Source organism: Zonotrichia leucophrys, chromosome 9, assembly GCF_028769735.1.
Source record: "Zonotrichia leucophrys gambelii isolate GWCS_2022_RI chromosome 9, RI_Zleu_2.0, whole genome shotgun sequence".
In the NCBI taxonomy this organism is placed as follows: domain Eukaryota; kingdom Metazoa; phylum Chordata; class Aves; order Passeriformes; family Passerellidae; genus Zonotrichia; species Zonotrichia leucophrys.
Window position 1 is genome coordinate 2017326 of NC_088179.1, and position 26774 is coordinate 2044099.

Consider the following 26774-nt stretch of genomic DNA (forward strand, 5'->3'; position numbering starts at 1 on the left):
GAATTACAAATGCAATGCACGCAGCAGAAAGCTGAAAATAAATTCAGTGGTACTTAAATTAAGTGTAACTGATACCAAATGGAAGGGCTGTAAATACATGAAGCTGTACAAGAAAACAATGGCAAACAGTTTAGGATGGGAACCATGGGGAGGGGGATACAAACCAGTAGCATTCATGTTCTGGTACAATGAGCAATTTACTGCCTGTTAATAAATAATATAAACACAGGTATTTTTGCTGTTCTGGGATTCCACCACTGAAAAAAACACCAGCTCTGCAAAACTGGAGACACAGACTTCAGACTACTGTGGGGGAAGAACTGTGGCAATAACCCTGGTGATTATTTCGTGTTCTTAGTGGAGAGAGCAGCCTGAGGACACACAGAGGATGCAGCTCTGCCATCTCAGCCATGGCACTGATGGCAGAAGTGGCCACAGGACAGCAGGGACCTGCCCTGGCCATCAGGGGAGTGGCACCTGCCTGCAGGAACTCCAACACAGCCACTCAAAAAAAACAAATGAAAATTTGTATCTGAATCAACTGAAACTTCAGCCCTGATCAAAGTTCATGTGCATCTGACATTAATAATCTGGTTTGTACTAGCACTTTATTACTCAAATGTTAATAAAACCATGTGATGTCTGACCCAACAGATAGTTTATTTTAAATGAAATAGATATCATTGACTCTAAACATTCCCAAAGGAATTCCTAAACTGTTGATTTAAAAGATCTGCAAATTCATGGCATAAAGAAATCCCAACAAAATAAAATTTCAAAGCCTTCTTTCTCTAGTCAGTGACCTAAAATTTTGTAGTTCTTTGTTGAAGATGTTTGATATACAGCTCTGTAAGCAGTGTTTAGTGGTTTGAAATGTTCCATGGAGCAGAGATGCTAAAGGCAGGTATTCAGCTTTGCTGGGAGACCAGACCCTGACCAGAACAGCTCTTTGTGCTGAACTCAGCAATAACATTCCAATTTACTGAGATTCTCTACATGCCATTTCCATTCCCTGCACCATCATATGGTTTCAATTTTCTTGTCATCTCTATTACATGTTATAGTAACCTCCACATTAAAAAAATTACTCCAGCAGCAATGCTGCCAGTTTCAGTTAATCCCTGACTACGATTGTGTAATGGTAAAAAAAATAATAATCAATTTTATGCTTGCCAGTTTAATCATAGGAAATGGTTTCTTGCGAGATCATGCAACATTTATTCAAGTTTCAGCTTCTTTCATTATTGTCCCTGACACTTAAATGATGCATAACAAAAAATATGCAGGAATGGAATGCAGAGTAAAATCAAGAGAGATGGGAAATCTCCCAGGAACCCATGAGAGTCAGAGGAGAAGAAAAGGGTTCAACTGCTGCAAAAGAGGATCCAGTTGCTGTGTGCAGACCCTGCAGCAGAGAGAAGGGTGAGGAGGGCTGGCTGCAGCCAGACCCCAAACAGATCCCAATGAAGAACAGCTCAGGCCAAGGGACACCATGGAAGAACCTCACTTGTCCTGCACCTGCAGCCCTGGCTCTGCTCCTCAGCTGAAACCAGAGGTTCTCCAGCTCCAGGAAAAGGAGCCTGATTGTTCCCATGGCCTGGCAGAGACCCAGCACCCCGGGAGCAAACACCCACCTGCAGCTGTCTGCACTGGGGCTCTGAGGGCACCTTGAGCAGGTTCTGCACTACACAGGAGAGGCCACTTGATAGTGGTTTCTCCTCCACAGAGGCTCTTTCTGAGCTCAGGAATGCTCTGACACACAAGGGAACAAGCCACAGCTTTTCTGTTCACTTGGGGAGTGTTGGCTCATTCCTTCTCTTTCCCCTCCTTACCCTAAAAGGCTGCAGTCAGTGCCAGCCTCCCCTGGGATTACAGGATCATTTGGAAGGATGTCCCTCAGCCAGACCTCCAGACAGACTCAGTGCTAGTACAAACCACCCTGGCCCTGCACCTGAACTGACAGAGCTGACATTACTGCTCTCCCTTTCCCAGCATCACCACAAGGAGTGGCCTCACGAAAGATTCATGTAATTACTCTCATCATCTGGTTCCCCTGTAGCAATTTTCTGTCACTCCAAGTGCATTTTACACAACCCACTGCAGAAATTATTTAACCCATGTATTACAGATTTTTATTACTTTAAATTGATTTTTTATTGATGTCATATGTGATTAAATGATGGAGAATGAACAACACAGTGATGCTGCCAACCACTGTGTCTTTCACTCTATGCTTTCACAATTGTTTCCAAGAAGCAGAAGTACAAGCTTCAGGCAATGTGTTTTATAGGAAGTTGTGAAGAATAGCTTCAGATTTTCCACTTCTTGCTATTTATGGCATATTTCCATCATTCATTTTTGGTGCACAGGCTCTCCACAATACCTATCAACACTGTAATTCAGTAATTTTTCATGCTAATTCTATAAGCAGGGACTTAGTTTAGATTTTTTGGATAAATTAATTTTTAGTGTGCAGACGAATTCTAGCAAACTTTCTAATTTAGAGCAATTTTCTTTTCCATCTACAAGCCTTCCATTTTAAAAGGTCAATATACCAATAATTCTGGATGGTGGGGAAGGGGAGCAAGCAGATCATCAGGTGAGAAAGAGCAGCTTTCATGCCATTGAAGACACAAATCTGCAACTTTTTAAGAGATCACCTGTTGACAGGTTGGCAGTTCCGGCTTTTGGGCTGCCAGTGTTAAGCCCCAGCCAAGTCAGTGAGTTACACAGAAGATGGCCCAGGGCTCTGTGCTGTTAAATGCCTATTTCAATAATTGTACTACAACTGTTCTTTGGATTTTTGTTGCTGAAGTCATTAATTTGATGTCTGTAATGCTCCCTTTTTCTGATTTGCATGGTAAAAATTGATTAACTCCAAGCACTAGCACAAACTGTTATGGTTTGCCTTTCAATTACAAAAGGATAAAAAAAAAATTATCACTATCACCCAAAACACTTTGCTTGCTGTTATTACTTTTATCTCTTTGTTCCATTCATGCAAGCTGAGAATTAAACCAGAAATGGATAAAAATCTCATGTTCACAACTGAAACACCAGAACGCAGACTGTGGAAATTTTAACATTTTACAATTTTAACATTGCTCCAGTCATCCACTTGCCCAGCAGAGATACACACAGGCTGCCTGGGCAGTTTAATGCTGCTTTTGGGCAGAGGTAAGCCCAGCACAACTCCAGTGATGGGGCTTGTTCCACATTCACTCTGCTCTTACAGAGGACAAGGTGCCAGCCACAAACAGGCAATGGGAGTTTATGGGCAGCTTGCTCTGACATCTACTCATGTATTGTGAGTGGGATTGTGGAAAAATCCTCTCCTAGAATGTACAGAAGGAGCTACACAAGGTAAAGGGACAGAAGAACTCTGGATATGAGGGAGCAGGGACACTCTTGCCCAGCCCAGTGGCAAGGCTCAGATGCAGGTGTCTCATATGAAGACTAGAAGTCAAGAAGGTCACAAGAAGCCTAAAAAACTCCTTCAGCTCTTTGTTATGCAACAAATCAAGTATATTCCAAAGGATTTTATCACTCCTGCCCACTCGAGGGCAATCAGGCACTGACTTGGTGTCAGGGCAATGAATTTTTCCTTTCCAACCCCTTCCTCCTTCCCCCTTCTGCCCCTGGGTAAGCTCATGTCCTTACAGACCTGGGCAGGTACATTTTAAGCACTCAGCTGTGGAAATAGTTTCCTCAGACTTTGTTGAGGAAAAGCTTTCACCATTTTCACTGAAAGATTCTGGAAATAACAAACACCTTGGTGTTCAGCAAGGATACCAAGCCTGGCCTTTCTTGGACAGACCCACAGTGTGACCCACAGTGTCCCCTGTGTGACTGTGGCTGGACAGCACACAGAGGAGGTGACACAGAGAGCTGTGGCTTTGCCTTGAGCAGTGCCAAGAATAGACAAATGAAGAGCTGAGGGTTTGTTTCAAAGCAATTGCAGCCCAGGCTTACCTTCTCCTGTTGTTCAGGCTGGTGTGGGCCATCACAAATGTCTGGGTTCCAGTCACCTCCTTCACTGGCACAATACTGGCTGATGACAGGTTCCCCTCTTGCTGTTTGGGCTGTCCACACACTTTATCAACCTGTGAGAAAGGGAGGCAAAGTGAAACAGGATGTGAGTGAAAAAAAAAAGGATTTCCAACCCCACAAAAGTCTGTTCCCTGCAGTCTGTGTTCGCTGCACGAGATATTGTGAAAGGATTCTTCCTTCCAGCAGCTGGGAACAAGTGCCTTGCAAAAGAAGGAGCAAATTCCATGGCAGGGCAAAGAACAGCAGAAAGTCAGCAGCCATGGATTTCCCAGTGGGTACTTGCACTACAGCACACTTGGAAGGGCTGAAGTGGTGACTGGTGAAGTATTGGCAAACTAAACTTTGATTCAGAAACATACCTGGAGCTCAAAGGTACACGGATTTTGGTGGAATATCTGCCTCATGCATGAAAAGCAGAGTCTATCCAGAGTTTGAAGGGCTTGTAATCAGCAGATAACCAATTCTTCCAGCCTGTAACCAGGCCATGTAACATCACTCAGTCCTCACTGCCCCTCCTGAAGCCTCCCCAGGGATTTAGGCTCAGTCCAGGAGAAAGCAGGCTGGTGTTTATCCTTTCTGCACTGTGGATCTGACACTGCTCATGTATCCTGACACATTTATTTGCTGTAACAGCTTTAAGTGACAGGAGGAAGACAAGTCCCTTCCCTTTCTTATCCACCAATGTGGATTTACCCTGTGATGTTTTACCCACACTTAAATCCCCAAGCAAACACAAAGAGACCACAGAGGGAATCCTGCTCTGAGCATGGCACCAATGACCTGAATCACAGAATCCACCATCCCACACAGCCCTGGGCTTGGCACCCCTTCCTCAAGGTCCCACAGCAACCAGCCAGGGTGAGATGGATTCTGACTGCTCTGTGCCCTTTCCTGCAGCCCTAGAACCCTCATGAGTCTGCTGAGTGTTTCACCCACAGGTGTCACCATGGTATTTTATGAAAAATCCCTTCGCCAGGATTTCTTCTCCTGGCAAGATGAGAAATCTCAGCTTCGCCATGTTTTGCTCCTCTGGAATGTGATTTGGAGAACTGTTTACCCAGCATATGAATTGTTTTTAATTCATGACCAATCCCAGTCCGGCTGTGTCAGACTCTGATTCAGTCACGGGTTTTTATTATTCATTCTTGTGAAGCCTTCTGATGTCTCTTTTCTCTTTCTTTAGTATAGTTTTAGTATATAATTTGCATATCATATCATATCATATCATATATCATAAAATAATAGATCAGCCTTCTGAGAACTTGGAGTCAATTCTCATCTCTCACCTCATCCTGGGGACCCACAACACCACAACACACAGGTGACTCCAGGTACCTTTTCTGTCCCTTTGCACCACTATCACACAGATGTCAGCATCAGCACAGGACAATTTTCTCTGCCCATTTCTCAGCCCATTTCTTCCAGGAGAACCACAATTATGTGAAGCTAAGACATCCTCCTCTGAGAAAAAAAACAATGTGCAGAACTGGAAGTTCTGTAGGCATGACAGTGACAGTCAGCTTTAGCTGTTTGATTTCCAGCCCAGCCCAGTATAATATGCTGTGAAGAAGCTAAAACTGCAGCAGCTGGATGGGAAAATACTGGATTAATCGTGACACATGTCCAGCAGCAGGGTGGGAGCAGCTGCCTCACTCAACACCAGGCACTGTGTACACTGCTCTGGTCTCACCAGGGACTAGCACAGTACTGGTTTAAAACACAACTTTGGGAAACCAAATAGTTCATTTCAGTCCCTTCCAAACTTATGAAAAGGAAAAAAACCCCACTCTATGCAAATGAAAATACCAAACAAAAAAGCCTTTTGAACCCTTCAGAGTGGACAGAGGGTACAACACAGCTGGAGCACATTCCTGCACAGGATGCTTTCTGCCCTGCACCCCAGGCTGCCCAGCTCCCCGCAGCACACAGACCCCAATTCCCACCCAAGGTCTCTGCAAAATCCATCTCAGATTTCATCATGGCACTAAAGTTCATGTCTTCAAATTACATACACCTCACATCTTGTCACTATGCATTTGAGAAGGTTTTTACCCACTCAAATCAGAGTGGCTTGCACAAGCAATGTGGCTCTCATATACATGATCAATGGAGAACTCCCAATTTCTTGTTTTTCCTGAAAGAAGATACTGAAGTCATCATTTCTGTTGCGAATCAACAGTTTAAGCATCCAAATGAAAACACCAACTTTGTCTTGACTGGAATTTTTGATACTACAGAAATGACTCTTTAGATTGCCCAGGTTTCAGTATTTCCTATGCCAAACCTCTGCTTCAGGGCTTGCTTTTTAAGCAGTAGTAACAGTTTAAAGCATATCAAACAAAACCACACATATTTGATGGAAAAAAATATTTCTCAGCGGAAAATTTTAACCAGTTCTACTCCATTAAGAAAAAAGTTGTTAAATAAAAGGGCAAACCACACTTCTTTTGTCACACAGTGCCATTCTCAGCCCAGCTGGCGCCAGGCCAGGCAGTCCCAGCAGCCCCCCTTGGGGGTTATCCCTGTTCCCATATTTGTTTCAAATTCTGAATGAGTTAAACAAAAATCTGACTTTTAATTTATTCTTTTTAATGTGGGCTAATTTTCACATCTCACCATCATGTGTATTTTTCTGTAAAATAAACCAACAGAAAAGCCTGAATTTTACCAGCTGATTTGAGCAGTCACAAAGCTGATGGCACAAATGAGAACATTCATGTATGAAAAACCATCTCAACTTCCAGATGGGTGACTTATAAAAAACAAGGTAGTGTTGTGTAAATTGAAAGGCATTGAGGCACACCATAAAAAACCCAAAAAGCTGTTTTCTAGAACTGCAATAGTGCTGCGAGTTCCCTGTGTGTTAACAGTGAGGGCCACAGAGTTTCCCTCCCATCCTAAGTTGAGCTCCTGAATCAACCATCATCCACAGGAAAATCAGTGGAATTTACATTCCACTGTAAACTGGAATGTCAAATTAATTAATAAAATTTTAAATTAATTAATTTTAAACTAATTATTTTTTAAAATAAATTTCTTTAAATTCAAATTAATTACTTTTTATTTTAAAATCCTGATTTTAGGGTGTAGGAAAGGAATAACCAGGAATCAACATAAAGAATGACTGAGCCCATTTCTTGGATTTTTAAACTTAAAATAAGTCTGCCAATCTTAAATTACAAACTGACAGAAAATCATCCCTCATCAATGGCAGGACTCTCATGTCATTCCTCTTTGCCATATTTAAGCACTAACAGTGAACGTCTACAGCTGAAAACTGATATTTCCCCTGCCTCATTAATTTCTGAATTATCAATCATGTTTCACAATTCTAACATTTTTATTCATATTAAAGCTTTTTTCTTACACAGGAATGATTCCTCTTAAATATCTGTTTTTCCAGCCCTAGCTACATTTTTTTCTGCTGTGAATTCTTCTTGATAATGAAAAGCAGAATCATATACACACATTTTTTGACCTCTTACTATTTGTTATTTAAAAGAATGACTATTTACAATTATTACAGAGGCTTAACAAAATAAATGGAAAAATTCTCATCCAGAATCTTCTTGAACTCTTACAGCTTGGGTAACCTTAAACGCTGAGGTCAAATTTAATACATTTGATATAATCAAACATGGGAAAAAAATGTCATGCCCTTCTGGGTACCAAGAGAATCTTATCTCTCTAAAGCAGGAGACCTTTTCACTAGTCCAGAACAGTAATTTTCTTTGAGTTTGTAATGGGAAGATTAGTGTTTTAAAGTGCAAGATTTTCTCAGTGATGGGCTTTGAGTTGTTGTTATTAAAATGCTGACACATTTGTGTCACCACAATATTTTCTGAAAAATCCCTCCACCAGGATTTTTCTCCTGAGAAGCTGAGAAGCCTCAGGAAAAAAATGTAAACAAGAATTATCTGATTGCTTGGGATGTGGTTTGGAGGTTGCTCACCAACAGGTGAATGTTTGATTGGTTCCATGTGAATTGTTTTTAATTAATGGCCAATCACAGCCAGCAGTGTCGGACTCTCTCAGTCAGTCATGGGTTTTTATAATTCATTCTTGTTAAGCCTTCTGATGTCTCCTTTCTCCTTCTTTAGTATAGTTTTAGTATAATATTTCTAATATCGTATCATAATAAATCAGCATTATGAGAATCTGGAGTCAAATTCTCATCTCTCACCTCATCCTGGGGACCCAACACCACCACAACACATTTGCCTGCAGGTTTCTGTGCCTGGATTTGTCCCCAGCCCAGCTCTGTAGATCCCCTCTGCCAAATGGCATCCCCAGTCCTGCTGTGCCCCACAGGTGCCACAAACACCCTCCAAAGCACGACTGGAGTTTGGTCTAACCCAGGTTCCAGATGCCAAGTTTGAAGTGATGTGGGGGTCCCAGCTGTGGGTTTCTCTGGCTCTGCATTGCAGGCACTCCAGACAACAGTTTCATGTTCAGACCCAGGTGTTTATTATTTCTAATCAGTAAAACAGTCTCACTGCTGTGAGTTCAGCAGCTTTGCATTAGAAGGCACAAAATGGTCAACAAGCTCTTGGTACAAGGTCTCCTAAGACTAAACTATCCCATTAAGAGCTGACACCTGGATTATTTTCCCTTTTAACCCAATAACTGATCCCACAGAGCCCCCAGTGCAGACTTTCCTGCCCAATCACAAAATGCCACCCAAACCCATGGAGAAGGAGGAAGAAGAAGCTGAAGAAGAAACCCAGGACAGCACCCTGTGCCCTCCATCTTGCTGCCATCCACAACACACTAAAAACCCCAAACCCTCAATTTCTCACCCAGTGATGCACCTGCACTGCTCTCTAGAATCTGTTTCACACTTTTGTGGGTTCCAGTCTGTCTTGAAGTGTGGGAAACTTTCTCCATGGATGAGGGTCAGAGTCAGTGCTGCCCTGGGGGTCAGGGCACCCAGAGCAGACACAGCAATATTCCCTGTGTGCCCTGGGGTTGCACAAAGTGAAAGGAGGGAATGAGAAACGCTGAATTCTGGGGAAATGATGTCTGAGTTTTCAGACCTGCATGTTCACCAGGAGCTCTCACTGCTCAGGGGCACAGATGTCCTTGCATCACTCCATCACACAGAGGAAAACAAACCGACCAGTATCACTTGTGACTTTATGCTGTCCAAGCATCAACCAGAGTTTACTCTGGAAAGACAGAATTCTCTCCTTGGGGTGGCTGTCACCTGCTACCAAAGCATTGCTGTAAAACATTGATTTCCAGTGCTCCAAAACCAAGTGGGGGCCCATATGATAAAATGCAAGTCGGGGCTCATGGCTCATTGCCACTGCCTCTATCTTATTGAACAAAATCAGACAAGAGAGCAAATAACTTCTGATTTTGTCTTTTTTTAAATATTCTCTCCCTTTTGGAATATGTTTCCTATTAGGAACATTTTGCTGGTAGCAGAGTTCAGCAGTACATAAGCAAACTAAGGGATTATTCGTTCATTTTCCTACAGGAATATGTTGGCTTTCACTCATGAGGGAAGCATTCCCTTCTCTCTCATCTTGAATCTACTGAATAGTCCAATTTAAAATAATTTCCTACAAATCTTCTGAAATCTGGCAGTTAGAGAAGCTGACCCTTAGATAGTAGAGATTCTTCCAAGGAGAATTGGGTTATGAATTCCTCAGAGGCAGAAAAACCTTCTGTCAGACTTCACACTTGGACACCAAAGAATTCAGCCACAGAACTTAAATCCTAAAAAAATATATTAAAAAAAAAAAAAATAAAGTTCTGTTGTTCTGTCTGTGGCAGAAGAGGTCCTATCAGGTACCAACAATGGTCACAGGGAGTGGACAAATTCTGCAGCAGTTTTTTAAATTAATCAAATTCTACCTCAGCTAAAAGTACAAATGGTGAGAATGTGGAGTGTTGTTCTGTAACACCATTAACAAAGAGTGGCGAGATAACCTGTGCTGGGCATGCCACAAAGCTGCATCTGAATGCACACACAGAGCTCTTGTTCACAGGGAGAACAGGAAAAAATTCCTGCAAAAATATAAAATAAATACTTTACATGGACACCAGGCATTTTAAGAATTCTACCGAGTTTGTATCTAACAAACTCTTACCATAAATTACAGTGCTGGTATTTTCTGTTCTCACTGGCTTTTAAAATTGCACATTTCTGCTCAGTGTATCCAACTATCCACAGTGCATCTCAAGAGGTAAAATCTTTTAAGCACACACAAGTCAGTAACTTTGTCTATTTTGTCAGGATTTTTTCAAAACATTTTCGGTCTAACTGTACATATATTTACCCAGCTGAAAAGACAAGTTGTTATTATTTATAAAGCCAAAACAATAAAATAGCAGCAGCACCTGAGAGGTCAAATGATATCTTCCCTTCTCCTCCACAATCCCCCCTAGACTCAGAACTAATCTTCCCTGGCCTTTGTTACTTGTGACATTTGTCTTTAGATATTGGCAACCTACAAAGGTTAAGCACAATTTTATAATTAATTACAATAATCTAGCATGAAAAGAAAATTCCACTGGGAGCCAATCCAAGTGAGCGATTTTAAGAGCTCTCAGAAAAATTAGGTGACTTTAAAGATAGCATAACAAAATCAATTAAAAGATTTTATTCAAATTTCCTTTCAATAACTTTTCAAATTCATTACAGTATATCGAAATAATATTGCCTTGTATTGTGTTTACTATTTATACCCATTCTTAAGGGAACGCAATTATCCAAATATTCCTGGAATTTCTTTTATCACTGCAAGCTTAAAATGTAACAAAGAAAAACTATTCCCAGTTTGCTTTTCAAAGGTTCAATAACCAAGTACAAGGCTGAAAGGTGCAGCTGGGTGCGTGTGTTCTATCCCCATCTGTCAGAGCTGGGGCAGTTCTCTGCTGTCCATGGGGCAGTTGTTTCTTTATCTCTCCCCCAGCCAACCCTCCCTCCAGGAGATCTCTGCTGTCCATGGCCACTGAGTGTCCCTGCAGGGCTGATCCAATCCCAGCATCCCATGGGGAGATGCTCCGCCCAGGGGAGGAGCCAAGCATTCCTCCCTGGATCCAATCTGAGCCTGGCACAGCACAGCAGCCTTTGCCCCCTGCATTGCCAGAGGAGCAGCTTTCTGCTGCCCTGCATGGCCAGAGGGAGCCCAGGCCCATCTGCAGCAGCCCTGGAGCTGCAGAGGAAAACTCCCCCCTTGTGCAGGATCCGTGCTGCAGCAGAGCCACAGCTGGCACTGCAGGAGGGCTGAGCCCCCATGGATGGGGCTGGGACACCGCCCTGACACACAGGGGACATGGACTGTTCTTGTCACAGACATCTTTTCTGAAAAATCCTTTCCTTAGGATTTTTCCTCCTGAGAAGCTGGCAGGCCTCAGGAACAAAATGTAAGCAATGGTTATCTGCTGCTGTGGAATGCAACAGGTGCATCTGTGATTGGTCTCATGTGGTTGTTTCTAATTAATGGCCAATCACAGTCAGCTGGCTCGGACTCTCTGTTCAGTCACAAGCCCTTGTTATTCATTATTGCTTTTTCTATTCTTAGCCAGCCTTCTGATGAAACCTTTTCTTCTATTCTTTTAGTATAGTTTTAATATAATATATATAATAAAATAATAAATCAAGCCTTCTGAAACATGGAGTCAGATCCTCATCTCTTCCCTCATCCTAAGACCCCTGTGAACATGGTCACAGGTTCTGACTCTGGCAGTGGTTTGTTTTAATTTGTACTATTGCTTTTGTATTTTTAATTTTCCTGTTAAAGATCTGTTATTCCTAGTCTCATATCTCTGCCTGAGAGCCCCTTAATTTCAAAATTATAATAATTCAGAGGGAGGGGGTTTCCATTTTCCATTTCAGGAGAGGCTCCTGCCTTTCCTAGCAGACCCCTGTCTGTTCAAACCCAGACCCTGGATTACTCAGGCTCAGTTTGAGCCCAGCCCAGTCAGTGAGAGCTGCAGGGCAGGGCTGACAGGCAGCAGGGATCATACCCAGGGTTCAGATAATCCCAAAAATTCCCATCTTTCCTTAGGCTCAGGCACCTCCCTACACATCTTTAGTCAAAAATGAGTATGCCATCCTTCTAGTCCCTATAGATGAGCCATGCTTTTTTCTCAGATTAATTTTGGCCAGGCATACCTGGCCTGCTGATGATGCCCAAGAGCTCCCCAAGACAAGAGCCCTTTCCAGCCCTCTTTTCCCTAATGCAGCCAGTTTGATCCCCACCCCAGCACAGTCGGTCCCCTCTGCTCAGCAGAACTCACAGGATGGCCCAGGACATCAGGGACCAACATGCAGGGGAGGTTACTGAAAGAGGGAGTGTTTCTCCCTCTTCTGGCACCTTCTTTTGGCATTGCCAAATACAGCTGGGTAGGACAGACCCTAAGTCTGAGCCACCTGGAGTCTCATGTTCCTCTAGTCACACTTATTGCAGCTGTAATCACACCAGAATTGCAGCAATCGTGATTTTAAATAACTGGCTGAGTTGACTGACACTGATTTCTCATGTGTGAACAAATAAAAATTTCAGTGAATTACCAGGAACCCGAGCCGGATTAGATCTGTGGGTAACTCAGTCACACAGCTCTCTGAACCTGCAATTCAGCTTCATTTTCAGGTTAACACACTTTTGTAGGTGGCCATCACCACTCAGGCATTCAGGCACAAGCCCAGACATACAAAACAAACATCCTAACAGGTTCTTTGGTACAACAGACACCTCTCAGGGAAGTGTTTTGTCTCCAGGCTTTACAGAATGCAAGCAGAATTGCTTCTTAGCAGTTTTCATTAGTGGCTGGCATTATGGAGGATATCCAAAAGAAGGCAAGAAACAGCAACACATTGCAAAAATAGATGTCAGACTTACAGGTCTGACAGCTCCTGATCCAAATCTCCCCTTTCTCTGCAGGTAGAGACATCCTAAGAACCAAGTTTCAGGAAAGTAAATGGGGGAAACATTCTCTAAGTGAAAGAGTTTACTCCAAATCCCTTGTGAAAAACTGCTTCTGCTATTTTAAACTGACACTTGAGTATATTCAGAGGATAATTAAATATGTTACAATACATATAACAAATATTGGTTATTACATATATACATATGCATGAAAGAGGGATAAGAGCATTCCTCTTAGGAGTGGCTGATGGTGCAAATGTAAACCAGCATTGAAGATACATGAAGTCATGCCTCTCCCATGTATTTATAAGAGCACTTATAAATCCACCCTGAAAACATTTGCCAAAATAGCTATCAAGAGCAGAAAAAACCATCAATTTCCAGCAGAAATCTGAAATCCTTCTGTGATTATTATTTTCTGTTCATCATTACTGTAAGCATTTCATTGGACAGGCAAAATGCCTGAGCTTTCTCCAAACAGCATTATGGAAGCTGCCTAACAAAAATATGTAGGAAGTCAGAAGGTCATTATATACTTTCACATTGTCCTCTAAGACAAAATAATACTGTAAGTTTATGCAATCATTAAATCAACATGTCAAAAATAATGTCAACATCTACAGAGAAAGAATACCCTTCAATTTTGCTTCCATAAATTTAACTAATATAATAATTAGAAAAGACTGATAAACACAGTCAATTCTTTTTTCATGAGATATATAATTTTAATTACATTTTACTCCCCTATTTTCTGACAGCTGCTGTCAAAATAAACATATTCTCCCACTCCTTTTTTCCTGAACACAAATAAGTGACTTTAGATGACTGAAGAATTCAGTAACTATCCAAGACCCGTAGCAATTACGCAGCACCCCTTTTATAAAAATACTTAGAAGACATTTTTCACATTGAGACAACTACATTAAATTTATAAACAAATTCTCAGACTTCTCTCCTGTCTCCCAAGGAAATCACTCCTCATGCAGTAGAGGTGTGTCACTGTCATATTTTCTGAAAAATCCTTTTGCAAGGATTTCTTCTCCTGGGAACCTGAGAAGCTTCAGAGAAAAGTGAAAATAATATTATTTTGTTTGCTTCTTTTGTGTTTTGCTGCTTTGGAATGTAGCTGGAGATTGTTTACTTAACATGTGAATTGTTTTAACTTTATGACTAATCACAGCCAGCTGTGTTGAGGTTCTGGAAGGTTATGAGTTTTTCATTAGTATCTTGTTAAGCTTTCTGTAAGTATTTTTCCTCTATTTTTTAGTATAGTTTTAATATAGCATGATACTATATGATATAATATAATAATAAATTGACCTTCTAAAAACATGGAGTCAAATTTTTCCTTCCTCCTCCTGGAGACCTAAAAATACCACAGAGGTGTTTTGCTTATAGTGGGTATCAAAACAGCCACTTTTGTGCTCCTTGGCCTTAGGGCCTCAGGAAGGTTCACCAGCAAAGAGGAGCAGGACCCTGCACAAGGGAAAACCTGCAGCCACCCCTGGGGGCCTGAATTATCACATCTGGGTGTGATGGTGTTCACAGGGGTCACAGGAAGAGGGAAGAGATGAGGATCTGACTCCATGTTTCAGAAGGCTGATTTATTATTTTATTATATACATTATAGTAAAAGTAAATAATAGACTAAAACTATACTAAAAGAATAGAAGAAAGGATTTCATCAGAAGGCTAGCAAGCAAGAAGAAGAATGATAACAAAAGCTTGTGTCTGAGGGTCCGAGCCAGCTGACTGTGATTGGCCATTAATTGGAAACACCCAACATGGACCAATCACAGATGTACCTGTTGCATTCCACAGCAGCAGATAACCATTGTTTACATTTTGTTCCTGAGGCCTGTCTGCTTCTCAGGGGGAAAAATCCTAAGGAAAAGATTTTTAATAAAACATGTTTGTGACATCTGGGACTCACCTGCATCACCAGGCTTCTGATTTCTAAATGTGTGTGGCAGGCAGATTGCCCTTGTACACATGGGGTAAGGATGGATGCTCTGAGCACTCACTAATGTCCTAGGGTGATGTTGTGATGCTGTATCCCCATCTGTGTGTTCTGTTTATGCTGGATATTTTGTTCTGTGCCTTCAGGACTGGCTCTGAAGAGTGAAAGTTTTGTTTTGGTTTTGCAATCAGCCACTCCCCCCATGGCTGGTGAGACACAGACAGGGCAGTTCATGGTGCTGCTTTTGCTTTGCTTTTTGCTTTGCTTTTTGCTTTGCTGTTGCTCTTGCTCTTGCTTCTGCTCATTAGCTAGTTTAGCTAAGCAGTCTGATTTTCCCTGGACTGTTTCTCCTTTCCCTTTTTTGGACCTACTCATGCCTGCTCTGGACTGGGACCTGGGAACACCGAGAGTTTGCACCGTGTGGCTGCAGCAGCTGCCCCAGCACAGGAGGGACTGAGAACAGAGCGACCACCCCCAGAGAGACTTTCTGAATTTGTCACCTTTTTCAGAGCGGTGACAGAGTGGTGCCACCTGGTATTGTTCATTCTGTGTGCTGGGGGTGCTGTGCTGTTAAATAAACAGGTTCATTCCAGTTCTCTCCAAGGAATCCTTCCCAACCCAGCTGGGGGGAGCGACTGTGTGGGTTGGCTCTCTAGAGGGCCCCTCTTGGAGGTTTTCTCCCAAACTTGCCCTAAACCAGGACAACTACAGTGATAAATAAAAATGTGGGTCTGTTTGGACTATTAAACCAGTCATGTCACTTCACTGGCTGAGCATTTCTGCAGCTGAAACCTCTGGAAATACCAAATCTGCAAGTTTGAGTCCAAAGCTCAGATCGCACCTTTCAGACTGTACAGCTGAATATCAGAACAGAGATCTTTCCAGCAAGACAACAACAAATTTACTAGTGAGGGCATCTTGTTTTGAACTTATAAACCACTTGTTAAATAAAGGAAACATAGTCCCAAGAAACCTCTGAGTCTGGATTCATTCTGGCTGCGCTCAGGTGCAGGAATGGTCCCACTGTGCCAGATCTGTGCTGGAGCACAGACCAGCCTGAAAATAAGGAATAAAGGTGCTTAGAGCAGCATCCAAGACCACAGCTCCTAATTTATGGTTGTCAGGCCTTTTTAACTCAAAACCTTATTTGTGATTCATGCTTTCTTAAAACAAAATCAACAGAAGGATTTACTTTAAACCATTTTATCTATTTTTATAGATAGCTAAGGAGTTTTGTCATTATTCACAAGCCTAGGAATGATTTCCTCACTGATGTCACATTGAAATTTGTAAGATGCATTCATGTACCTCTCTGGCCCATTTCTGATGAAGCTCTTTATCAAGACCAAACAAAAAATAGCCTTTCTTTTAACTTGAGATTCCTCAGACTTTCTATACAATCTCAAAGAACATGAAGGAAGTCAGACTGGATGTTTTTGAGCTGGAAGGTAGTGAAAACTTCACATTATTACTTTTAAAAACACATCATAATCCAAAATAAGTCTCCTTTTACAATGTTATGTCTTTCTGAGAGACAAATTCAAGAAGGGCCACAGGGTGGAGTCAACAGTGAGTTACAGTCACTCCAGTATCAGTAATTGCATTCATTTCATAAAAACCTTCCACCAGTGACTGACTGGAAAGGAGTTACCAGCTCTGACTACAGGCAGAATTAATGCCAGCAACATTGTCAAGAATAAATCATGCTTTATCAACCATGCAGTAAAGCTGCACATCAGGCATCAGATCACATCAAAAGCAGCACGGTGAACGTGTGTGGAACATTCAGCCCACTGAATGCACACAGAAAACTGACAGAAAATCTGGGTTCTCAGCACAGAAGCTGAATTTGCATGGAAAAGATGTCCCAAAAGGGCACTGGATTGGGGATCAGAAAACCTCAGCTGAGCCAGCCCTAAAGCTAAAGGTAGCCAGAGTATTTTACAATTGATGATCTTCCCTTCTCTCCAGCAGTGGCAGTGCCACCCCAGAACTGTGTCCAGTCCTGAGCATTCACATACAGCATGGAGCATGGACGTTGGACTAGATGACATTCCAAAAGACATTTAAGAGCAGGGAATTTAAAATCTGGATGTTCCTGCTGAATGTGTGGGTCCTTAATTGCAGCACAAGAAATCTCAGGAAGGGATGCAAACCAAGCAAGCACCCAAAGCAGAAGACAACAAAAGGCACAGAAGTATCCACAAACCTCTACATTTTCTCTCATGATTAAGTAATTTTCTGAAGATTCACCTCACCACTGTTGAAATCAACAGTAGAAGATTAAGATTTCAGTACTTTTATTTCCTACCTCTGGAAGGCACACAGGGCTGCCCTTCCTTACAGCACACTGAGTGTTTGCATCAGGATAAAATACCAGATAAAAACTGGAGGCAAGAGAACTCCCCAGACCAATGGGAATTTGGTGCAGTCAAATTGCTGTTGTTCATCACCAGTTCTAAGCACTTCCAAAGAGAAGAAAAATCAATCTGAACTGCAGAGGGGAAAAGAACTTAGTTAAATTCAAAAAACTCATGAACAATAATGAAAAAAAAAATTAAACAAAACACTATCTATATGTCAGGATCTTTAGCTTGTCAGAGTGACCCTGAGAAGAGTTAGAAAGTCTCTTTTCCCAGCCTGGCACTTCAAGAAGGAGTCAGAGCTCTTCATTTCTTGGTCTCAAGGTTGTTTATTGTTCCTTATCTATAAAATTCTTTCTCCTGCCCTGCCCAGGTCCGTCCATCAGGACAGTTCCAGGCACTCTGCCTGCCCCCAGGGCAGTGTTATGTCTTTATAGTAAAAACTACATGTACAATGTTTACAATTACTTTCCAATACCCATCACCTGTGTTAGACAGTGAGCCTCTACTCTAAACCAATCTGTGAGTGCCACCATCACAGCAGAAGATGGAGGCCAAGAAGAAGAAGAAGGAGAAAGGCTGGACACACCCAGTTCCCTCCATCTTGCCTCCTGAACCCCTAAAATCTACTTTTCCACCCCGTGATAACTTCACTATTATTCTACTTAATTTGTCATGGTTTGCAGATCTTCATCCAAGGTTGTAATTTGCTCCATGGGCCATAATCAACCCTACAGGGGCATTTTGGGCTCTGTGCCAGGGTCTCTGAGCCCCCTGGCAGGGGTCTGGGCTGCTCAGGACAGCCAGAGGGATGTGCTGGGTTCTGACATCTAAAAGCACAGTGAAAGTTCCCTGCCAAGACTTGTCTGCTTAGCAACCACCACAGTGCAGCATTCCCAGCACAATGCTGTGCTCCATGAGACCACTACACTTCTGGGAATACTCTGTTCACTTCCACTCTTTAATGGCATTTGTCAGCACTGCACCCTGCCCACCTTACAGCCCTCACCTCAAGGCAAGCAGTGACTTTGTATTTTTATCCCCATTTCTCAGACAAGGACGCTAAAGCAGTGAGATTAACAAAATCTCTGAGAAGAAACCACATAGGCAGGCCTGGAACTGACCAACTCCTGACAACCAATTTCCTTCTATGACAATTAAATCACATTCTGAGCGGCACAGCTCTGGCAAGCTGCCTGCATGTTTAGACACTTGCCTGTCTCTAACTTGTGGATTTGGGCCACAAATCTGCAGAGCTGGTCTCACAAACACCCACCGGGTTCAGGGCTGCCCTGCAGAGTGAATGTGCAGGCAATCAAGGCATGATGCTCCCAGCTCATGGCCCAGACCACCCAGCAGCCCAGCATAGCAACAGCAGTTGGCAGTCACCACTGCAACCCAGCTTATTGTTCACGCTGTAATTAAACTGCCCTGGATATGCAAACTTGTTTCATTCACTGCTTCACTTGCCCAAAACAGGAACTGGAAGCTGTTGATTTCAGCTATGTGGTCTGTGCGCATCGGCTTTCCAAAACATGCGCTAGATTTTTCATTAATAACCTCTATTTCCTTACTTCCTTCAGTGCAGCAGAAAAGAGTTGAATTTCCCTTTTTCTCCAGCTTCTTGAGCACTACTGGCTCAAACTGAAGCTAAAGGAAGCCACTGGTTGTGGTATTTTCAGGGTCCCATGGACGAAGGAGGAATTGAGAATCTGACTCCATGTTCTTAGAACGCTATTATATTATATTATATTATATTATATTATATTATATTATATTATTATATTATATTATATTATATTATATTATATTATATTATATTATATTATATTATATTATATTATATTATATTATATTATATTATAGAAAGAATTCTATACTAAAACTGTACTAAAGAATAGAGAAAGGATGCAGACAGTAGGCTTAACAAGATACTAATTAAAATTCATTATTCTCTCCAGAGTATGACACAGCTGGACAGTGATTGGTCATGAAGTCAAAACAACTCACATGAAACCAACCAAACATGCACATGTTAGATAAACAATCTCCAACCACGTTCCAAAGCAGCAAAACACGGGAGAAGCAATCAGATAATTACAGTTTTCATTTTTCTCTGAGGCTTCTCAGCTTCCCAGGAGAAGAATCCTGGGCAAAGAGATTTTTCCAGAAAATATGACAGTGACAACTGGTCCTTTTAATACATCCTCACAGCCTGGTGCCCACAGCTCCCTCAGCTTTTATCCTGTGGCCTCCTCATTTAAGTGGGATGCCTACAAAAATCCCTTAAAAGCATCCATCGAGGTTTTGATCTTGCCTGGGGCATATTCTCCCAAATGTTAAATTTTCAAATGCTAAATTTTCAGCATCTCCTGGGATAGAACTGAAGGTCTTGTTTAGGAGCAAGTTCCTGAAGCAAGAGCGTGGTAGAGCAGTGAGAATAAAAGTCATCATTTGGTTGGAGAAACAAAATTAAAACTGGGGAATAGATACATACCTGGGATCAGTTAATTACCATAATCTACCATAGTTACAATTTTATTTTCAATTTTAGATTTTTGCAAGACAACATGATTAGATCCACACAAAACACTTACTTGTACAATCTTGTACACTTGGGGGCCAGTTTGGCCTGGTTTTGTGCTAATTGGAACTGGTTATTCAAATCTGCAGAAAGCATCGTGAGAGTCCTCTAAATACAACCACTTTCACTACTCAATATACATCCAGGATAAATGGAATAATAACTTGTCTACAGCAAGCAGCTGATTCCAACCCTTCAGCCACAGTTTAACAAACACCAGCAAACAGCAGGCTGATATTTGTTTCCCTAAGCAAAAACTGTAAAAAAATGTTACTCCCACTTTTTTCTGATTGGCAAAACCAGACATGACAAAACCTGTCACCAGAATGAGACAGAGAGAGAAAACTGAACTATGAGGGAGAGAAAACTCTCCTGAATTCCAGATGTTTCAGTGTCTCCTGGAGCCCAAATCTCAGATGTCTTGGGTTGAGATTACTTAATATAAGAAATGTAATTTGGGCAGTGCTTGTAGCAGACATTTTTTGCTACCTTTATATAAAATTGTCTTGTCTGCAATAGCATGAATGGGAATGAAGACTGAACTCATTTTCTTTTCATAACCATTAAAAATGAAAAAATTAAAATCTCAGCAACCTAATAAAACACAGGGGAGGTTAAAAAGTAAAACTGGCTTGTTACTAAAACAGGCCTTAATATAGAATGCCTGTAATAATGAAAAAGGGTAAATGAAAAGCATGCTGATTCCTGTTATTCTTTGAGCTAGACCATGCCCTTGGGTAGTACACGAAACCCCAGAAATGCAAAATATGAAAGTAATAAACATACAATTGCTCAGAACTTGATAATGATCTCTGTGAAAGAAAATCTGAGGATTTTTGGTAGGCTTTGATGATTCTGAACATGGAATTAAGCTGAATGTATTTTAAATTAAACCTAAAATCAAAACAGCTGCTGGAAAACATGCATGACCAAATTCCTCGTCTGAACACGTGCAGCTTTTGGCTATTTTCTTTTAGATTTTCAAACTTCACTGGCATTCTGTATATTCAACTCCAGTATGAAGCACAGCACAGTAGCTACTGCTGGCATCCAGTTAAGCCAATCTAATTTTATAAATGTTTGCCTGACGACTCAGAACCACTGCTATTTCCATTGGTGAAGGATTACACCACCAAATAAATTTATTCACTCTGGTAGCTGCAATTCTGTGTGTAACAGGGCCTAAGAGAAATACAGGCATTAAGGTTCATGAAGTTCCCCCTACTGCTCTGATGGCAACCCTCAAAGTCAAATAATCATATGGAAAAAAGACAGCTAATTAATTTTTCTAGGAGTTAATCTGAAGAGCAAAACAAGATGGATCCCTAAGTGGAATTTTCCTGTACGAAAAAGATTTGTTCCATTAAAAAAATATAATACAGATGAAAGAGACACAGGAGAAGAAATCACTTCTATTAATAAACATATGAAAAAGACTTATTCCAGCACAGCAAGCCAGAGGGCAAAATTAACAAGATGTATAGAATTCACTTCCACTTGTGACTGAATTACCCAACAAAAGATATCCATGTCTCAGTGGAAATGCCCTAATCAAATAAACTTTGAAATACCATCTATTTGGAAATCTGACCCCTCTACCCCCAAATCTACAAGGTTCTATGGAAATTCAAGAGACACAGAAAACAGTGTTCTGCAGCACTGTGAATTGAATAACTTTCAGACTTGCCATGGTTTTGTTGATAAAACTATAAACCATGTGTATGTATTGTTTCCTTTGCACTTGGCAGGATGACAGCAAAAACTTGAAAAATTAATTTCACAGTAATCAAAAATAAGTTTTCTATCCCACATTCATTTACCTTTAAAACCTGAATATCTTAAAAAATAACACACATCTTAAAAAAGCCATTCCTATAAAAACCTTTCTCACTTTGTTTTAATCTCCTTGTAGCATGTGCATGTCTCAGAAAACACTTTAGAGTGAAAAGCCAGATGTTTTCTTCAGCCTAAAATCAGCCCATAACCACTGCCAAAACAAGGCAATATTAACCATACCTAAAGAGTAGAAGATAATTTTTAGAATCTATCCATAAATCTGAAATGCCATCAAATGGAGACAGTAGGAAAAGAATTCCATGTATCCTGGGGAAAAAAATCAAAACCCAATAGAGGCCACATGCTCCACTCCTGAAAATGCCTCCCAGCACAAAGATAAGCTTTTTCATTGCTTTGTGCAGGAGTAATTCTCAAGGGTTTTGGGTAACCAAGTTACTCATAAAGTTGTTCCATGACAGGCATGGCACACAGAGGACAAGAGAAGAAATTGAGTTTTATTTGTGTGTAATCCTCAGGAATGAATCCTGCAGCTCCAACAGCTGCCTACCCCCTCACAATCCCAAATATCTGCACCTGATCTGGCACCAGGAGTTGGAATTTGAATTCCAGAATTCCAGATTTCTCTTTTCCACCCATTAAGCATGAATTTTACTGCTCAGCCTTCCCTGACACCCTGCCTTGCTGAAGGACCTGCTGGCCTCTGACTAACACAAGGCCCAGCTCTCAAGGGTGACAAAATATGAATGCTTTGGGTTGGAAGGGACCTTAAAGATCATCTTGTTCCACCCCTGCCATAGGCAGGGACACCCTGCACTGTCCCATGTTGCTCCAAGCCCAGTTCATCCCAAGCGTCTGCAACTGATCTGGCCACAGGAGTTGGGATTGATGTAACTCTAGAATTCCAGATTTCTCTTTTCCACCCATTAGCATGAGTTTCACTCCTCAGCCTTCCCTGACACCCTGCCTTGCTGAAGGACCTGCTGGCCTCACAAAACCATGAGTGCTTTGGTTTGGAAGAGACCTTAAAGCTCTTCTTGTTCCACCCCTGCCATGGCAGGGACACCCTGCACTGTCCCAGGTTGCTCCAAGCCCTGTCCAGCCTGGCCTGGGACACTTCCAGGGATGGGGCAGCCACAGCTTCTCTGGGCACCTGTGCCAGGGCCTCACCACCCTCACAGGGAGGAAATTTTCCTAATTCCTAATCTGAAGTTACTCTCTGCCACTTTGAAGCCATTCCTCCTTGTCCTGTCCCTCCAGACTCTTGTAAAAAGTCCCTGTCCCCCTTTCCTGCAGGAAGGGCACAATGAGCTCACCCTGATCCCTTCTCCAGGATGAACAATCCCAATTCTCTCAACCTTCCCTCACAGGAAGGCTTTCAAACTGGCAGAGAGTAAATTCAGATTGGACATTAGAAGAAATTCTGATGAGGCCTGGCACCGGGGGCCCAGAGAAGCTGTGGTGAAAGTGTCCCAGGCCAGGCTGGATGGGGCTTGGAGCAACCTGGGACAGTGCAGGGTGTCCCTGCCCATGGCAGGGGTGGAACAAGATGAGCTTTAAGGTCCCTTCCAACCCAAAGCATTCATGGTTTTGTCACCCTTGAGAGCTGGGCCTTGTGGCAGTCAGAGGCCAGCAGGTCCTTCAGCAGGTCAGGGTGTCAGGGAAGGCTGAGCAGTGAAATTCATGCTCAACGGGTGGAAAAGAGAAATCTAGAATTCTGGAGTTATATCAATCCCAACTCATGTAGACAGATCAGGTGCAGACACCTGGGATGAACAGGGCTTGGGGTAACCTGGGATAGTGCAGGGTGTCCCTGCCCATGGCAGGGGGTGGAACAAGATGATCTTTAATGTCTCCATCCCTCTAATAAAACCCCAAACTGTGGTGATGTGAGGTCCCCAGGATGAGGTGAGAGATGAGAATTTGACTTCATGTTCTCAGAAAGCTGATTTATTATTTTATGATATTATATTATATTAAAAGAAATGCTATACTAAAACTATACTAAACTGTAGAGAAAGGAGACATCAGAAGGCTAAACAAGAATCATAATGAAAGCTCATGACTGACTCCTCAGAGTCTGACACAGCTGATGGTGATTGGTAATTAATTAAAAACAATTCACATGGAACTAATCAAACATGCACCTGTTGGTAAGCAACCTCCAGACCACATTCCCAAGCAACCCGATAATTATTGTTTTAATTCTTTTCTGAGGCCTCTCAGCTTCCCAGGAGAAAATCCTGGGCAAAGAGGATTTTTCAGAAAATACCACGGTGACACCAAACCATAAAGTCCTGTGTTCCTGCTCCACTGTCCTTCCACATGGAAACACAAAAAAGAGGCAACTGGAAGGCTGCAGTGATGTTTTTAGAAGGAAATGGAGCTTGCTAGGGAATATTTAACAGCACCCAAGGCTTTTATATGGTCGTCAAAATATTCTCTCCTTGCAACTCACAAGAAGATACAATTTTCCAGAAGTTCAGGACAGCACTGCTTTTACCACATCCAGCAAAAACTTCCCACAGCAAAGCACCAGAGCTCAGTCCCAATGTGGCAGCAACATCCGACAGACACGAGCTCCCCCTCCAACCCTGGCAGGCACATGGAGACCACACAGTTCAGGTGAAATGGCACAGAAAATACCACTTTCTTTGTAATTTTTCCATCTTTTCCCATAGCTTATTATGGACATTTTACTCATATGTCAGTATCAGAATCTATTAACTAAATAAAACCTAAATAATCTCAAGATTGTCAAGAAACTGACCTTGGAATCAAAAGACTGCAAATTTTATTAAAGCAGCGAGCAAGACAATTTCCAATTAAAAAAATGTGCAAGAGCACAATACCAACCATGTCAGCATGTTTTATTGGAAACATTTTATGTTTGCCTGGACAAAAAAAAAGATTAAAAACTGCAGAAAATAAAAATTATTAGTTCTTATTTTAAAATATAAGAGAGACTTGTTTTATCTTAAAATATCTCTACGTTCAAAAAAGTTCAATTGCCTCAAGTAAATGGACATCTGTTTTGCAAAAGTGAATTTAGAAAAGTCAAACTGGGCAGTTACACATAAAGATATGTATGTTTGATGTCACATCCCCAAAATGTCCCAGAAAACACATCCACCATGGCTCCTACCACTGGGGTTCACCATATTTCACTTTTGATTCATTACCTGGAGCAGAAGTGGGACCTTATTGCAGTTTAATAGTTGTAAATAACATCACAGAAATTTCCAAATTTGCACTTAAATTCAGTACATACACTTTGGGCATGTCATCATCACTGCCACATTTAAGCCTTACTGCTTTGTTTAGGTGATGTGTTTGAAACAGATCAAAATACTTTCAGTTAACCAATTTTTTTACATATCCACTTCCAATAAACTCTATGAGTATGACCTTGCCGATGTTCAGTACATTTACGAAGCTTCTGTATTTACACTGGAGTAGTGAAGATGTTACTGGGACAGCCTGGATTTGGATATTCCCAATCCATAATTTTGAATGTGGATGGCACTGCAACTCAATGCTTTGTGTCAAAAGAATGCAAAGTGCACCGTCATAACAAGCAAATGAGCTGAAATATAAAAATGTGCTGTGGCTTGGAAGCTGAAGAAACTTTCAGGCACTAAAAAAAGCACATCAATAAAAAGGGAATATTTTGCTATGCAAATCTCAGTATTTTTTTCCTCCAAAGAGTATTAAGTCCCTAAGTAATTCACAATTAATAGGTCTGTTCTTGACAGAAAATGTGTATCTCATTAAAGGAAGTTTGTTACTTTTACTCAGAAAGATTTGAGAGTTTCCAAAAGCTGCGAGTGGCATAAGCACTTCTTCAGAGAGGTGGTTCTCCTCAGAGGTATAATCTTACCCTTTTCAACAGGGGCCTGTTAAAAGAATTTATTTGTGAGAGGATAATCTTGTGCAGTTTGAACTTTCTCACCAAGCTGCCTGCTCATTGCTATGCTGGGTGGGAGGTGAGGCTGCTTGCAATGCCAGCCATGTCTATCGAATCAGAACTAACCTTTTGTTCCACTCATTTTCTCTGCAACTTTCTGCCACCAGCAGCCACCTCAAAAAAAAAAAAAAAAAAAAAATTTTTGAAGCCTGGTGCCTTTTAGGTAATTCACTTCTAACATGGTTCAAAATAAGGAAGTTTGGTGGTTTTGTGGAAAGCCAATCAGGAGTTTTTGCAGAACACAGAAATGTGTGGCCTTAACTTTGTCACCTCCACTTTGTGAATGCTCATCAATCCAAAAATAAAGGGAATGTCATCTCATAGTGTAACACCAACTGATACCAGGGTCCCAAAATAGAGACCAGAAGACTGATTTCATTAGTTATCAATGCCATCAGAATAGCAAGATTCTGACAGCAAATCAGTTTCAGAAAGAAGAAAGATCCTAATAAATCAGAACTGGTGATACACAGAAACACACTAAGAAGAGCAAAGAAAGACTGATGACTACAGTACTCACTTCACTTTACAGAAAAGCAGTACTCTTAAGGAATAAGTACCTGTAACTTACACTACACACACAAAAAATATTAGTGCTTGCTCACTAAACATCATAAATGCCTATAAAATCATAAAACATATGCACAAGTACCCTGCAATCCAAAAAAAACAACCCACAGTCTCTGAAGGAAAAGCACACAAAACCAGCATATAAAATTAGAAAACCTTATTAAGCAGACACTGGGGATGCATCAAGAATGCAGCTTTATCACAATCTTAAACCAAAGAAAAAGCATATGATAAAAACGTGTTTATGGTTTCTCTTTTCATTCAATGCTGTGTAGTACATTTCCAAAGTATCAAAAAATCATCTTGGTAAAATCATGAACTGTAGGAGCAGCACTGGGGAATCTGATAAAGAAAAAATTCTTTGTTAGCCAAGCCACAAAGCATCTACAGAGGCTCACTGATCATGAAAATGCCAGGAGGGCTGACAGCTGAGTGACAGAGCAGCCCTGGGACGTTCCCTTCCCCTTGCAGAGGAGCCCCTTTGATAGCATGTCTGCTCCTCCTGGGCAGCACAGCTCCTGGGCACAGGGCTGAAAGCAGCAGCCTGCCTCAGGAAAGGGGACAGGCTGGGCACAAGGTCCTCACAGGGGATTCACAGGGACAG

At 41.6% G+C, this 26774-nt stretch overlaps 1 protein-coding gene across 2 annotated transcripts in view; it reads right to left on the reverse strand.

Moving 5' to 3' along the window:
- Positions 1-26774, reverse strand: part of LOC135451489 (glypican-5-like) — a 366422-nt gene that overhangs the window by 237514 nt on the left and 102134 nt on the right. For both annotated transcript variants that reach the window (XM_064720749.1, XM_064720748.1), the window contains exon 4: positions 3973-4103. In XM_064720749.1, coding sequence (XP_064576819.1) covers positions 3973-4103 — 131 coding nt within the window. The remainder of the gene's footprint in view (positions 1-3972; positions 4104-26774) is intronic.